Here is a 15,569-nt window from a genome sequence, read left to right as displayed (position 1 = left end):
AGAGCACTGTGGGGCCCTAGAAAAGAGGTTAACTGGGGCCGGGGACAGCTCCCAGCCCCTCCTACCCATCATTCCGTACCCTCGCCCTCCCCTCCCACCAACTCTAAACCCCTAAGCTTTGGTGATCTGCGCCCAGGGTAAAAGCTGTATCGGGCGCCCCTCGGGTGCCTCACTCTGATTTCGCTTCCTTTATCTATCTTCTCGGACCCCCCCCCCACACCTCCGCCCCCAAGCAGAAAACGGAGGCGGCGGCGGTGGCAGCAACACCTCCACAGCTCGCAGCTCGCGCCAGCCCCCGCGTGGCATCGCGGACTTCGGCGCAAAAAAGTCCATCGGAAACGCCCCCCTGCCTACCTCGGAGGAAGCACAATTAGTGCATGGGGAGGAGAAGGGGGAAGGAGGAGAAGGAGAAGGGGGAAGGAAGAAGGAGGAAGAAAGATAAAGAAGGGGGAAGGAAGAAGGAGAAGGCGAGAGGAGGGGAAAGGGGAAGAAGGAAGAAGGAGGAGAAGGGGGAAGGAGGAGAAAGAGGGGAAAGAAGGAAGGAGAGAGGGAAGGAAGAGGAAGAAGGGGGAAGGAGGAGGAAAAGGAGGAAGAAGGGAGAGGAAGAGCAAGAGGAGGAAGAAGGGGGAAGGACGAGGAAGAGGAAGAAGAAGGGACAAGAGGAAGAGGAGGGGAGGTGGAGGAAAGAAGGAGGAGGAGGGGCGGTGACCAAGTGGCCAGCGGCGACTGGGGCGCTGCCGCTGGAGAGCGGGCTGGACGCCGCGGGGAGCCCCGCGCAGTGGCAAGCGGTGCGGAGAGAGCAAGAGCAAGCCGGCGAGCAAGCGGGCGGGCGAGTGGAACAGCTAGCTACGCGGCGGCGGCTGCGGGCGGGACCTGCAGAGCGCCTTCCACCCTCTGGAGCCAGGCGCGGAGAGGAGGCGGCGGCGGCACAGAGGGCGCCTGGAGTCAGCTCCGCAGGCATGAGGGAGCAGTGACAGGGAGCCCGGAGGCGCGGACAGGCGATTTCCAGCCCGCCCGCCTCCAGCCACTTGTTCTCTCAAGCTCCCCAGCGCTAACAGGATGGCTTTGCCGAAACCTGCCGAGCCTGCGCCGGGCGCCCAGAGGAAAGCGCCCACTCTGCTGGAGATGGGCGCTCTCTGCCTGGACTCGGAGATTATCTTCGGCTTCACAAGTCACCTCCTGCGCAGGAGAGGAAAGGTGAGGGGGGCCTGGGCAGTGCGTGAACCCCAGCCCCTCCCCCAGCCTCCCCGAACCCCTACTTCTGGATGTTTCGAGGACCCAGGGTGGGGGGTGGGGGCGCTGAGCGGGGCGGACGGTCGAAGCAGAGGAACCAGGGCTGACTTCACCATACTTGTCTCTCGAGTGGAAACTTGGAGCGGGGTTGTCGGTGCCCGGGATGTACCCACCCCCAGAAGGCAGCTCCCCAGCTCAAGGGGAGGACAACTGACAGGGATGCGGAGCGGGAGGCTGTTAGCAGGGGGAGGGTAGAGAGGGGCGGGGAGGTGGGGGTGGTATTGCTCTAGCTTCTGGTCGAGGCAGCTTCCTCCCCTCCCCCCACGCCCAAAGCCAACACCTTCCTCTATTTCAGCACCAGGCGCCGTCCAACGAGACTTTGAAGACACTGTTGTGTTAACTCTCGGTTTGTGGTACTGCTGGGACTGGGGGTGTCCAAGGCAAGGCAACTCCCAACCAAACTTACCCCTATTATCCTGAGACGAGTTGGGGGAGGGAAGGGGTAAAGGAGATGGGGATCCCAGTACCAGGATCTTAACGGGGAACCCCAGCATTCCTAGGGCGCGGCCAGGGTAGGGTTCCTAAGCCGGAGTGAGCCAGGCTTGTCCCTGACCTCCAAGCCCTGGTCGGGTGAGGATTTCGGGGCCGGGGTTCGTCCCATGAGGCATTTGCTTTTCACTGCTCCCTCCCTCCATTCCAAGCTCCCTTTCAGTCCTGGAAAATCCTTGCCAGGAGCGTATTGGATTGAAAGCCTGAGACTGGGGATAGGGGGTGGGGGTGGTTGGGAGTGGGGGGCAGAGGTGGTTCAGATGTCTCCTAGGGTCCAACCCTAGCCTCAGCCTCTTAGTTAAGGAAACATTCCAGTATTAGAGGAGGGGGCAGGTTGGGTTGCCTCCTTTCTTTCCCAATCCGGAAACTTGAATTTCCTCTTTGTCCCCCTCCCCCACGTCAATCCCCACCCCCAAGACCCAAAGAGATATGGTTTATGGAGTCGTGTGCGCGCGTGCTTGCGTGTGTATATGTGTGTGTGTGTGCGCGCGTGTGTATGTATGTATGTATGTATGCATGTAAGGTGTTGCATTTGTGGGGAGAAGTTGGGGGTGGGGCCTAGACATTGCACCGCGGGTCCAGGGACACACACGTGCGTGTGTGTTGGTGGGCGCGCGCGCGAGCGCGACTCCTGTTACAAGGTTCTAGATAAGGAATGTACGGGACCACGCCACGGGGAGGGGCGCGTGGCAGCCGCTGCCGGTGCTTGGTGGAAGGGGAGGAAAGAGGTGGTGGTGGTGGTGGTGGGGAGTGAGATGGAGTAGAAGGTGGTGATCGGGAGAGGGAGAGGAAGCAGCAGTTAGGGGAGCTATCCTGCAATAGAACTGGGGCGGGGCCACTGGAGAGCTGGGCGTTTGCTGGGCGCATCAGGTGGAGTGGAGCTGAATAAAGAGAGTCGAGCCCACTGCTAGAGGTGGAGACTGTGTGTGGGGGTGGGGGGGGTGGGGAACGGTCCTCTGGAAACCCTGGGATTGGAGTAGGAACTACTAGGTGTCGAACCTCGAACCTTTCCCCCACGGAGCAACCCCTCCCACTTCCTGGTCCAGGCTAGCAGCACGTACCACGCGGCCTTCAATCAATGCACTTAAACTCGTGTTGTAGACCCGGCTGAGTTTGCAAAATTATCAGGGAACTGTTCTCCCCTTCCCTGCCACCGACTTCCCACTTGCTGGAGGAAAATGACAGGGACTGGGCAGGATCCGCGGCAGGAATAAGTCCTAGATAATAGGAGCAAAGTCAATCCCTTCTGTTTTTCCAGACACAGCCCAGGGTTGGGGGTGGGTTCTTCCCAGACAAGCTCTCCGACCTTCCCAGGTCTTTCTGAAGTAGTGGGACAGGACAAGGCTAGGGTGAGGCTGACCTCTTTAGGCTGAACCTGAGCGGTCCTTGGGCTGATGGAGATGAACCCAAAGGACAAAACCCTGGCTAGTTAGTTCCCCCCCCTCCCCCCCGCTTCCCCCAACCTCCACCTTGAGGAGGGGAGAGAGATGCCTCTGGGAGGAAAGTGTGTGCATACATATATATGTGTGGCGTTCTTTTGTGTATGTTCTTGAAATGGTGTGCCTGTTCCTGTGTAGTGTGCTCCATCTCTTTGTCTCTTCAAGCTCTCTTGTCTCTGGCTCCTGTCTTACAAATTGGCCCTTCTGTCTGTGATGTCTCTCTATCTCTTTTGTGTTTCTGCGTTATTGTTACCCTTTTTATTGATCTTTCTGGGCTAAAGTTAATAATTCTATCTTTTCTGGGTTTGATTTTTCTCCCACTCTCTTTCCCTTACCCTTTCCTCTCCCACTGCCCCTGTGTCTCTTGCTTGGTGTGTCTCTCCGTCCGCGTGTTTGAGTCAATTCCCTCTCAGTGTTGCCGAGCCGGCCGTGGCCAGCAGATGGCACTGGCGTAACAGATCAGGCAGGCTTGGCGCTTCCATTGCATCGAGGCTATCCTCTCCAGGTACAGTTCTCCGGGGCAGGAGGCGAAGTCCTTCCCTCCTCCAACTCCCTGCTCCCACTGCCTCTCTCAGCCTGCTGGGCGACCCCGAACTGTGAGAAGCTTGTGTTTGGACCCGAGGGCGTGGGGATAGGGATTGGAGTGTACGGGGCTGTCACATTTGAGGGCGGGAGAAGAGACTTGGGTCACTGTGGGGAGGAGTGGATGGGTGAGCTGAGTGAGCTTTCATTTGGGAAGCAACCCTTGCAAATAGACAATTAATTTTGGAGGTAGGGTCACCATATGTCAGATATTTTCTTACAACATATACCCAGCCAACAACCACAGCTAGCTACAGTTATAGGTACAGACACACAATGATAGGTACAGTAACACAGAGATACACAGATAATCAGACACACCCTCACAAAGATAAACAATTAGACGCACAATGTCCCCACCTCCTAGAACAAGGCAAATTTGTCTCTCTTCCCAGCTCAAATAGCTTAATAAATGCTTGTTGAATCCAATTTGACACATGCTAATCACTTAGTGACAGACACACATGGATACCGTGTATATATAGAGACACACAGTATATATAGAAACAGATACTATATATACAGAACCACAGGCATATATAGAAAGACATACAAAGATACAGCTGAGGGCCAATGGAGAGGGACCGGTGCCTACAGAAGGTCAAGACATGGGCTTTATTTATCCTTTACTGGGCTAACTAACTCCCGACATAGGGACAAGTACCACCCCCTTTTTAGGCCTTTAGTCTCTCCATCTGTCTAAAGTCCCTGCCAGCTTCGACGATATCTGTTCTATGACTCCAAGTAGACAGGAGTCTGGGCCTTGGGCAAAGAAGCGATTTCGATTCTTCAGTATAGGAATGGGGAAACTGAAGGTACTGGGTAGGAGTGTCCTGGGGAAGAGGCTGAGGGTGTCTTTCATCCTGAAATCTCTCCCTCTCCAATGTTGGGCTCTCCCCGTTCTCAACCAACCGGCTTTCAGCTGGGCAATTTCCTCCTGTTACACACTAATAGAGTGTAGAGGATGGGGCCCTGGCCTAGGTGCCCCCTCCTCCACTCCACTGTTCCCTCTCCTCCCCCACACCTCCAGATGCTGTGCCAAAGGGGAAAAAAAATCTACCCTTCCCCCAGCTCAGCTCTCTCCTTATTCCTTCTCCTTCCCTCCCCTCCCCTTCTGGTTTAGAGTCCGCGCTAGGGGAGCGGGAGAGTGAGTGACAGACAGGCTTTCCCTTCCCCTCACCTTCTCTGCCAGGCCCTGCCCACTCTCTCGGCTTGGCGGCTGTCCCCCGCCCAGTCTCCCCAGCCACCTTCCACCGGCTCCGCCTTTTTCTCCCTGGAAGCCCCGCCCCACCCCGCCCCGGCTCAGCCAGGTTCCCGCCCTCCGGGTTAGCTCTCACCAAACTTGCCGCCCCCAAAACTTTGGACTACTCCGGACTCGGGCCATGGGGGCGGGAAGGAGCCGGATCACGTAGTCACCGCCGCGCCCGCAGAGCCAGCATAGATCGGGCCAGGCCCCCAGCTACCGCTTCCAGTTGCGCCCCAGCTGCAGCGGCCGCAGCCCGGCCATGGGCAGCCGCGGCACTCCCCCCGGCATAGCGGGGCCCCTGGTATATCGCTTTTCTGAGGGATGAGGGGGGCTTTGACCGCGTCCGTGTGTTTGTGGGTGTTGCTCACCCCTCGTGGAGGGCTAGCCCCTCCTGGGTGTAGCGCTCCTGACTTCGAGGAAAGGGGGCTTCTGGGTGCTTGTAGTAAAGCTCCGCTTTACTTCTCCTGGTAGCGAGTCTTTAAGGGCAGAGGGGACTCGGGACTCTGGCTGTGTCGTTCTCCCTCGGCGTAGGGCTCCCCAATCCCTGGCCTTCGCGCTTCTTCTGGGGAGAGCTAGGGGCCCTGGCCTTCTGCACAGCGCTCCCCACTTCCCCCACTATAGTGCTACTTCTGCTGGGGAAATAGGGGGCCCTGCGCTGTGCGCCCTTCCCCTGACATAACGCTTTCTTTTTCGGACGTTATGCGCTACTCTTAAGATTCCTGGGGCGGGGGAAGATAACCCAGGGAATGGGGTGAGGTGAGTGTGGTTGGTCCGGGAAGCTAGGAGAGGTCACTGCCCTGGCACAATAACTCTCGCTCGGTACCCGACGCCTGCTCTTTTCCCCTTCATTTTTGTTTGATTTCTCCGGGAACAGAGTGCAGCCCCCGGGGCCAGGAACCCCCAAGTTACCCGCTCCTTGGACTTTAGGGGGAAGGGAGTAATGATCGATGTTTTCTTGGGAGAGGGGTCACAGGGAGGAGATGCGTGACTTTAGCTGGGGGGTGGGAGTGGGGGCCGATCTCAAGATGAGAAATACACTCAGTCTCTTTTGTCTGGCCCAGTATCTCCTCAGTTTCGACTTTGGGGTGCAGTTTGAGAATTGAGGGGTGTCGCTTGTTCTGATAGCTTGGGGTTGTATGGAGCTTGAAAAGTCACCTCTGGGTTATTGAGGGAGTGAGTGACGGGGTGAATTTAAATGTGGGTTGTTTGGGGGGGGGGTGTCGAGTGTGTCAGGGCACAGTTTCCTAGGTGTGTACGTCAGCCTGAAGAAGTTGTGTGGCTACTTAAAAGAGTTTGGAGGGTGTTGGGACGAGAGTGGGTGCCAGTTTGGGGGGAGCTGGATATTTGGGGTGTGGGTACCGGGAGAGTCAGGACACCGTTTGCTCTTCCGCTGTCTCACCGTTCACTTTGCCCCGCCTCCCCGCAGGTGGCCGAGGGAAGCCCGTGCCGGGAGCCGCTGCCCCTGGAGCTGTCCCCACGGAAGAGGCTGCCGGCTGCGCCCCCAGACGAGGATCGATGTGGCAACCGACCCCCGCCCGAGGGAGCCGGCGCTGGGGCTGGAGCCGGGTCGGAACCTGGCCACTTTGAGAGATCCGGGAGAGGGGGCTGGTGCCGCCACTGTCAGACCAAACTAGCCGAACTCAAGAGACAGGCCTGGAAACTGGTCGGTGGGCAGGGTACGCCCCTCGGGGTAAGTCATTCACTGCCGCGTTACCGAGTTTTCTTGTGTTCTTAACGACTCTGCACCAACCCTGAGCCCCCTCCTAAGGCCTAGGAAGGTGCTTGTCTGGTCGAATCCCAGCAGATTCACACGTTTGGGGAAGGGGAGTTATGTGCATGTTGGGAGAGAGGGCAATCGGGTTGTCGCAGACATTCCACAGAGAGAGCAAGAAGAGCTTTTGTGTGTGCCTAAGAATGCCGAAGCCGGTACCATGCAGTAGACTCTGCTGCTTGGGCTGTCCTGAATCTTCCACCCAGACATCTTTTGGGGAATAAGGGTTAAACCAGGACTGCCGGTGGAAAGGATAGAGAAGCAAATGGAAGAGGTTTGGCCTTCGGGAGAGTGGAAAATGGGCCAAACTATCTGGTCTGTGCTTGACTTCGTCTTTTAGTGTGGTGATTTACATAGTTCAGGGGAGATTTATAGGTTTTCATAAGATCTAGAGCTAGAAGGGACTAGTCCAACCTCTTATTTGACATTTGGGAACGCTGATGATCAGAGAAGTTAAGTGATTTACTCACGACCACACAGCACTCATACTCCATGTGTCCTGTAGGGGGAGCTAGAATTTGGATTTAGGCCTTTATGATTCTTGGTGGAATGCTGTCTTCATTCTATCAAACTGCTTCTCTGATGAGTTTTTATTCTATCTCCCTGGTCCTGGCATACACATGGCTATATGAATATATTGGGTATTCACTTTCAGTTTTCCCTCTGTGTATACAGTTGCTGCTTTTGGCAGGACTTGGGGTGGGGGTGGGGGGAGGAAACCATCAGACTGGAGGCAGGTAGCCCACAGCTGTGTTTTATCCCTGCCCTCGCTAAAATAAGTGGAAAGGACTGGCCAGAAGCCTGATAAAAGCTGAACTAGGGGCCTTGGGACCCTTGGGTTTGGACTTCATGTGGGACATTGTTTTCCTAAACAATGCTGCCCTGGATGTTTGCAAAGTCTTGTGAGATTGGGGGTCTCCAGAGGAAACCAATCCCTCTTGACCTTCAGACTTATTGAAAAAGTTCCTGGGAAGTCAGCATAATTCCTATTGAATCTAAATATAGCTGGTGAATGTGTGTGTGTGTGTGTGTGTGTGTGTGTGTGTGTGTGTGTGAAGAGGGGGCAGTGGGAAGAGAATAGCTTGAAAAGAATTGTGTACTTGGAATCTGCAGACTTGGGTTGGAATTTTAGTTCTGATCTTTACTACTCGAATGTCTTCAGGCAAGTCCCTTAAGCTCTCTGGGCCTTGATTCTCCCCTGTCAAAATGTGGAGGTTGTAATAAGTTACCTCTGAGATTCCTTCCAGTTCTAAATACAGTAATCTCATATACATGTGAGTTATTTTATGGCCTAATGTGTAGCCCTTCTCTGATGCCTCACTGTGGCTCAGAGGTGACCATGGATAACTGAAAGCTCTTTTAGCAGAGACACGAGTGCTGGCAGGTTCTGCCAAGCTGGAAAAGCTTGGAGTTTGGGCCCAGCAACGAGATGTTTCTATTGTTTGAGGATCAGCTAACCTCATCTTCAGGAGGTTGGTTTCTCACATGAAGGATAATGACTTTTTTTGATACAGCAATTTGTACAGTAGAAAGAACATAAGCTTTGGGTCTGAAACCTAGCTTGGCCAAGGTAGGACCCAGGTGACTCTGGATTTTGTCTCTCTGAACCGCAGTTTCTTCAACTGTAAAATCGGGTTCAGTGATCTCTAAGGCCCTTTCCAGCTCTCGATCTGTTGTATGTTGTACATTGTGGCCCAGCAAAGTGCAATATTTCTGTTGTCGGGCCAGAGATGGGTTGAATTTGCCCAGACCATATAATCCTCCAGTTTTTCAGTTTCTTTTCAGGGTCTGTGCCTCTCGTGGGAATGCCATGAGGATTCTCTCCAGAGGGATAGTAACTGGAGCCTCTGAAGAGGAATAAATACATGTTGTTTGGTGCTGGAGAGGTCAGGTGAGGAGACCTGTCAGTAAAGGCCTCCTGTGTGGTCCCCATCCTGCCTCTCTCAGGCATCTGTCTTTGAGAAGACCTCCAGGATGAGTAAACCTATCCCGGTTTCCCCTCTTAGCCTTTCAAAGTAGGCAAAGAAAAGAATTAATTGAAAATCTGTCACCAAGTGCAATCCAGGGCCAGGTCTCTCCCTCCTTTTAGGGGTTAGAGATTGAAACTGAGGCTGGGTTACCTCATAGTATGGGATGGTAGTGGTGGGGAGAGAAGGGTGGGGTCAAAAACCTAGAGGTAATAAAGTAGGCATTCATCCCTGAAACCCGATTGACAAATGCTGATGCCACAGGACAAGGTTATAATAAGTACCAAAGCTTGTATGGGCATGCGCCTCCGTTCCCTTTAATCTTCCCAGGTATACTAGAGTTAGGGGACCTGGGTTGGAATCTCTGCTCTGTTACCTTGGGCAAGTCACTTAATAGCCCTGTGCCTCAGTTTCTTTCTCTATGAAATGAGGAGGTTGCAATAGGTGATTTCAAAAGTTCCTTTCTGCTTTAAATACTATGGTCTCTGGTGGATGGGGAGGAAATTGAGGGGAGAAAACAGACAATCTGCTGCTGAGTGAAGCATCCTAGGTCATCATCGTCATCTTCTCATCCCCTTGTTAGCCTGTTACATGTCATCCCTTTTTTTCCCCTCTCCTTAATGAAATAAAGGCAGTTTCTTTCCACAGCAGCTAGAAGACCTTAATCTGAACATCAAGATAACCTCTTTCACTTGTTCTATCTCCCAGGAGGCAGAGACAACTCCTTTGAACTTACCATACTCTGATGATGGGTGTCATTGGCTGTGATAACCAAGAGATCTTTCGGCAGCTCCTCTACCTACTGGACCAGCCCAGGTCCCATGGGGGAGTCAAGGGGGTGTAGCTTGGAAACAAACTCAGCAACTGATGAAAGAGAGAGCACTCCTCTGGAGTCTCTGGTTACTCCTGAGAGGGGCTGAGTAGAGATATCAGGAGATTTTTTTTCTCTGAGTCACAAAGGAGACTGTTTTGTAGTTGACCCAAGGATGAGGGTAACTCCTCAGAGACAGGTTACAGGGATCCAGCAGCTGGCCAGTTTCTGAAGCTGGGTTTTCTCATCCTGTTTGTTGGGTGTGATCATGATGAAATGCTGCCCATGTGGAAAGTTTTGTGTCTGGAACTATAGACTCATAGAATTTCTATATCAGAGCTAGGAAGGACCTTAGAGAAGATTCTAGCTCAGTGCCCCCCTCCCCTTTTAGCAGATGAAAGATTTGCCCAAGATCCTCCTGAGAGGGAGTTCATGTTACAGCCAGAACTTGAACCCTGGCTTCTGTCTCTGGACATGCATGGGCATGGTTGTGTGTTGGCTAACTGGGTATAAAGTTGTTTTCTGAAAATTCTCTGCTTTTTTGAGGGAAGCTAATGAGAAACAAGAATGCTAATTCCAATGGGCTGTTGCAATGAACAGTCCTTAAAGGTGTTTCCATCGCTATGACCTTATCCCATCTCTCATTGTTTAAAGTTCCTGCAAGTCCTATTTGGGTTCAGCTTATGGTCAGATGTATTTGGAAGAAAGCCAGAGGAATGAAGAAAGGAAAGAAATGAGCATTTATTGAAGTACGATTGGCCATGTACGGTGCTAATCGATTTTTCAAATAGCTTTGTGCCTCAGTTTCTTTTTCTATGAAATGAGGAGGCTGGAATTGGTGATTTAAAGGTCTCTTCCTGCTTTAAATACTATGGTCTTTGGTGGGAGGGGAGGAAATTGAGGTGAGGCAACAGGTACTCTGCTGCTGAGTGAAGTATCCTCAGTCAAATATCATTTGATTTTTAAAACACTGGGGGGAAGGTACTATTATTATCTCCATTTTACACTTTAGGAACTGAGGCAGACAGAGGTTTAAGTGACTTGCCCAGGGTCACACAGCTAGTAAGTATCTGAGGCTGGCTTTGACCTCCTGTACTCCTAACTCCAGGCCAGTCCTCTATCCATTGTGTCCTCTAGCTGCCAGATTCACTTTGCAGGCCTTGTATTTTTCCAGGGGAGTTCAATGGTCAGTAACTCTGTAGGAAGGACCTGTATTTTCTATCTCTTCTCAGCATATTGAGAAGGAATTCCCTTCAGTTTTGAGGGGTAATAAGATCAAGGCCATCTCATTCATTGGGTGGCTCTTCTTTATTTTTTATTTTTTTAATCTGTGTGTTTCTTCCTGGAGCAAGGCCAAAAACAAAAACCAAAACCCCCCAAACTCATGAACTATTTATTCACTCCTTGTATTTCTGCTTTGAAAAACCAGAATGAATGGGATAACTGTCAGTGCTTTGGATGAGTCAGTAGTAAAAGACAAGAATGGGTAGTTTTAAGTAATAGGATGTCAGGAAGGAGGCTGTTGAAAGTTGGAGGAACCATCTTACCTTACTTATTACACAGAGGAGGAAACTGAGTCCCAGAGTGAGAAGAAATTTGCTCAAGGTCACATAGGTAGTAAAAAGAAAAACTGGGATTTGAACCCAGGTCTTTTGGCCTCAGATCCAAGGCTTTTTCCAGTTCACCAGCCTGTACTAACTCCTAATAGTTACTCTTCTGGATAAAAAGGTGATTTTTAAAAAATGGAGATCTTAACTCAAAGAAATGAATATATTGATATTAACAATCCACATTTATTTGGTACATGGAAGGAACAACAAGGTGTGCTGGCTTTGAAATCCAGAAGATTATTTAGACAGTGGACTCTGCTTTCTAGCTGTGTGATTTCCAGCAAGTAAGTCATTTAACCTATGTGAACTCAGTTTCCTCACCTATGAAAGGAGGGTATCTGTTTGATAGTGTCCTCACTCTCTACAATTCTGTATTCTTATCTTATTTAATCTTCTCAATGACTGTGTAGACCAAGTAATATTATCCTCATTTCAAGGATGAATCCCCATCCATTTCCCATTTACCCAACTGGGAATTGTAGATTGAGATGAGTGGTTTATTCTATAATACAAATTTCACTATAAAAGCATCAGAAGGGGGCAGCTGGGTGGCACAGTGGATAAAGCACTGGCCTTGGATTCAGGAACACCTGAGTTCAAATCCAGCCTCAGACACTTGACACTTAACTAGCTGTGTGACCCTGGGCAAGTCACTTAACCCTCATTGCCCTGCCCCCCCCCCAATAAATAAATCAGAAAGTCTCCTGATTAGAAGGGGAATAAGGCATGGCACTCAGGTGGGACCCATTATCTCTCCCCTTAAGTGAAAACAAGGATACATAAATGGGTTCAGATGGGGTTTCTCTCACCTGAAAATCAGGATCATAGTCTCCAATGGTTACTCAAAATCATCACAAAGACGATCTGTTCCCTTCCACTGTTTTCCAGCTTCCTCATCTCTATCAACTGCCCTCCATATTGAATGTACTAAGTTCCCTGCTGCCTCCTTTAGATGGCAACATAAAGCCCACCCCAGTGGTAAAAAGAAAAAGGCAGTTTCCCTTTCCTAGGGCACTAGAAGTACTGCCTCCCTCATGGTATAGGAACATCTGTGATCAAAGCAATCTTGTAGAAAGATTTAAAATCCATCCTTCCCCCTGACTCCCACCCCCTCCAAAGTGGGAAGTGTTAACTCTTGACCTTCCCCTACTTGGGTAGAGGGTTGAACCAAGAGACTTGGAGATTTTGACTCTCTTGGAGTAGCAGCAGAGCAGTGAGAGATACTAGTGGCTTCCATTGCTTTCTTCAAGAATCATCTCAATTTCTACTTTCTTTAAGAGATGTTTCCTGGTTCCTCCAGCTACTCATGGCTTCCCCTCTCGGATGACCATCTATCTACTCTGTATTTATCTTGTTTCTATTTGAATAATTCCATGTTTGCCTCCCTCCCTTAGAAATGGGAGCTGCTTGAGGGCAGGTACTGTTTTTGCCCTTCTTTTGGTATTTATCCTGGGGTGCTCAGCACTGTTTGTAGTTTACAGTAAGCACTTCATAATGACTGATTGCATAGGCAGAACACAGTAGCTGTGATGATGACTGAGGGAAATATGAATCTTCTCTAGGAAAATGTATACATAGAGCTGGGGAAAAGTACCCTAAGAATTTGGAAACTTTACATTCAATTAAGATAAACATTAAGTGCTTACCATGGCTAAGGCCCTATGCTGGTCCTGGGCATGTTAAGATAGATACAACCCACAGGACAGCTAGGTGGTGCAGTAGATAAAGCACTGGCCCTGGATTCAGGAAGACCTGAATTCAAATCTGGCCTCAGTCACTTGACACTTACTAGCTGTGTCACTTAACCCTCATTGCCCTGCCCCCCCAAACCAACCAAACAAAAAAAGATAGATATAACTCTGTTCGCAAGGAACTTAAAATCTGATGGATGAGTATACAAATATTTTGATACGGGGGAGGGTGAGAAAGAGGGAAGAACAAATCCAGGAAAAGTGATGTGAGAAATTATAAATGGGAGAAATTACTTTCAGTTGAGTGGGGAGGGAGAGCACAGGTCAGGAAGGATGTAGGAGGTATTGACTGAACTGGGTCTTGAAGAGAGGAATTCATTGAAAGGAAGTGATGAGGGTGGGGTAGAATCTGTTCTGGGTGAGGTGTGAGAAGTCCCTACTTCCCTCCAAGAACCTTTTGCATTGGCCAAGCATGCTCTATTGAACTCTGTATCATAGGATTTCAAACTGGAGGGGACCTTAGAGGTCATCTACTCTCACTCCCCCACTTTTCAGATGAGGAAACTGAGCCTTAGAAAGAAATATCTTACTCCTAGTCACTCAGTGGGATTAACTAACAATAGATTAGATGTCAATACTATTTGAATGCTGTTCCGAAGACTCTAAAATCCAGCATTCTTTCCCCTACATCAGGCTGCCTGTTTTCTTTTTCTTTGTTTTTAGGCTGCCTGTTTTCTCACCTCTGCTCATTCTGTATCCCCTGTCTGGAAGGCTCTGGAGCTAGAAGGGACATCCCTGATCATTTGGTCTAACATTCTTCTTCTATAGATGAGATGACTGTAGACAAGAAGTGGGGAAGAGACTTCTGCAAAGGTCCTACTGGCCATAAGAGGCAGAGCTAGAATTTGACTAGATCTTCTCATGCCACAATGAACTTCATAAATGCCTCATCCCCCCCCCTTCTCTATCAGATGCAAGCCCAGGGACCCATGCTGAAGCACTTAGGAAGTGTTCGTTGAATGAATGCGTTTCAGACCTTGTCATGCATCAGATTGTCAAAGACCCACTTGTTCTCTCTCCCCTCTCCTCTTTCCCCTCCCTCCAACTACAGAACCAGGCATGTAGTTGATGCTCACAAACACCTGTGACTGGATTGATTTCTTTCATTCATTCATTCTTGCCCTCAAAGTATCTCACATCCCAATTCCCAAGTATCCCACCAATGCAGAAGCTAAGTAGACATTTGAGCCACTGAGAGAGAGGGGCTTTCAGCTGCTAGGGATGTTTCAACTGAGGAGTGATCTTTGCTAGCAAGTGGGGGTTATCCCTATGTCATTCTGATATTCTGGATTGGTGCTGACCTTGCCCTGCAAGAGAGGAAAAAACCCTTCACCTGCTCACTGCTGACGGATATTCCCTTTTCCCTTAGAATGCCCAGTTGTTTCATCGTGTCTGTGCTGAGGGGAGTGGGGGGAAGCAGCATGGAATGGTGGGGAAACGAAATTCCAATTGTCCCTTCCTCTATAGACTAGCCGACGATTCACAACTTTCTGGGACCAGCAACAGTCTGACCTCTTCAGGGGATGTTGAATGCTCTTCACACACTGACTAATGCTCCCTTCGATCTTAGATCATCATTCCAACTCTCATTTTTACAGTGCTTCAAGTTTTCCAAAGGGCTCTCAATTCTTTTAGGTAGAGAGTGCAAGTATTATTTTGATCATTTTACAGATGGAGAAACTGAGGCTTTTGAGAGGTAGAGTGAGTCGCCCAGGCTTACAGTTAGGAAGAGTCGGAGTTGGGATTTAAGCTCAGGTCTCTTGACTTCAGATACAGTGTCCTTCCCATTGTACCAGTCTGTCTCATAAAGTGAAGAAGAGACCTTGGAAGGCTTCTTAGCTCAGTCCTCTCATTTTAAAGATGGAGAAACTTCAGAGACAGTCAGTGCGACTTTGGCTAAGTTCATCTTCTCTGGATGTTGGTGTCTTCACCTTTAAAGTGAGAGGGTTGGACCAACTGATTTTGAAAATGCCAGATATTTTTTGTGACATTCCTATATGGTCACATGGTCAGGCAGTGGTAGAACCGGGATCGAACAGCACCCTTGCGTCTCAGTATAGGGCTCTTCTAGCTGTCCGGCTGGTGCGAGGGTATTGCTATATACAGCCTAGAAGAAAGTTGTATGAACACTGAGGGAGTTTCAGTGTCTTGTTGTTTATGAAAATATTTGCTTTCCACACCAAGCTTTGAATCATTTCCTCTAGACCCCTGTCCTGGCTGCCTGAGTTCATCGGCTTGACTGGGGGCAGTTTCCTTTACCATTTCAGGAAAGAACCCAGGGGGAGCTAGAGGAAGTTGGCAGAGAAATACTGGTGTTGGCTGCTTTTTGTTCTGTTAGGAAGGAAAGTCTTCGAGTAGACAGGCCAGACTAAGGAGGCTGCTGCCAAACTCTGACTAAGGATGCTCCCACGGACCTAACACAGGATTGCCTGAATATTTTCCTGGTTGACTCCTGAGGTTTTGGGCCATCCTTTTCTTTACGGTTATCAGCTAGGTAAAGTCAAGGCACATCAGCTTGGTGTTCAAGGCCATTCATCATCTTTCACCCACTTAGCTTTCCAGTCTCCAGTCTCCATAGAGCCAAAATGGTGAGGTCAATAGAGAGCTGAT

The 15,569-nt window shown here is 50.3% G+C and overlaps 1 protein-coding gene across 1 annotated transcript in view; it reads left to right on the top strand.

Annotated features, from left to right (window-relative positions):
* The first annotated feature begins 1,117 nt into the window (after positions 1–1,117).
* KIF26A (kinesin family member 26A) overlaps positions 1,118–15,569 on the top strand; it is a 172,165-nt gene continuing 157,713 nt past the window's right edge. Inside the window, exons 1-2 of the mRNA XM_043980675.1 lie at positions 1,118–1,197; positions 6,476–6,739. Of these exons, the coding sequence (XP_043836610.1) occupies positions 1,126–1,197; positions 6,476–6,739 (336 nt within the window). The 5' untranslated portion in view covers positions 1,118–1,125. The remainder of the gene's footprint in view (positions 1,198–6,475; positions 6,740–15,569) is intronic.

This window comes from Dromiciops gliroides, chromosome 2, assembly GCF_019393635.1.
Source record: "Dromiciops gliroides isolate mDroGli1 chromosome 2, mDroGli1.pri, whole genome shotgun sequence".
NCBI lineage: Eukaryota > Metazoa > Chordata > Mammalia > Microbiotheria > Microbiotheriidae > Dromiciops > Dromiciops gliroides.
The sequence above is the reverse complement of the archived record's forward strand: the minus strand, read 5'-3'. Positions and strand labels throughout refer to the sequence as shown.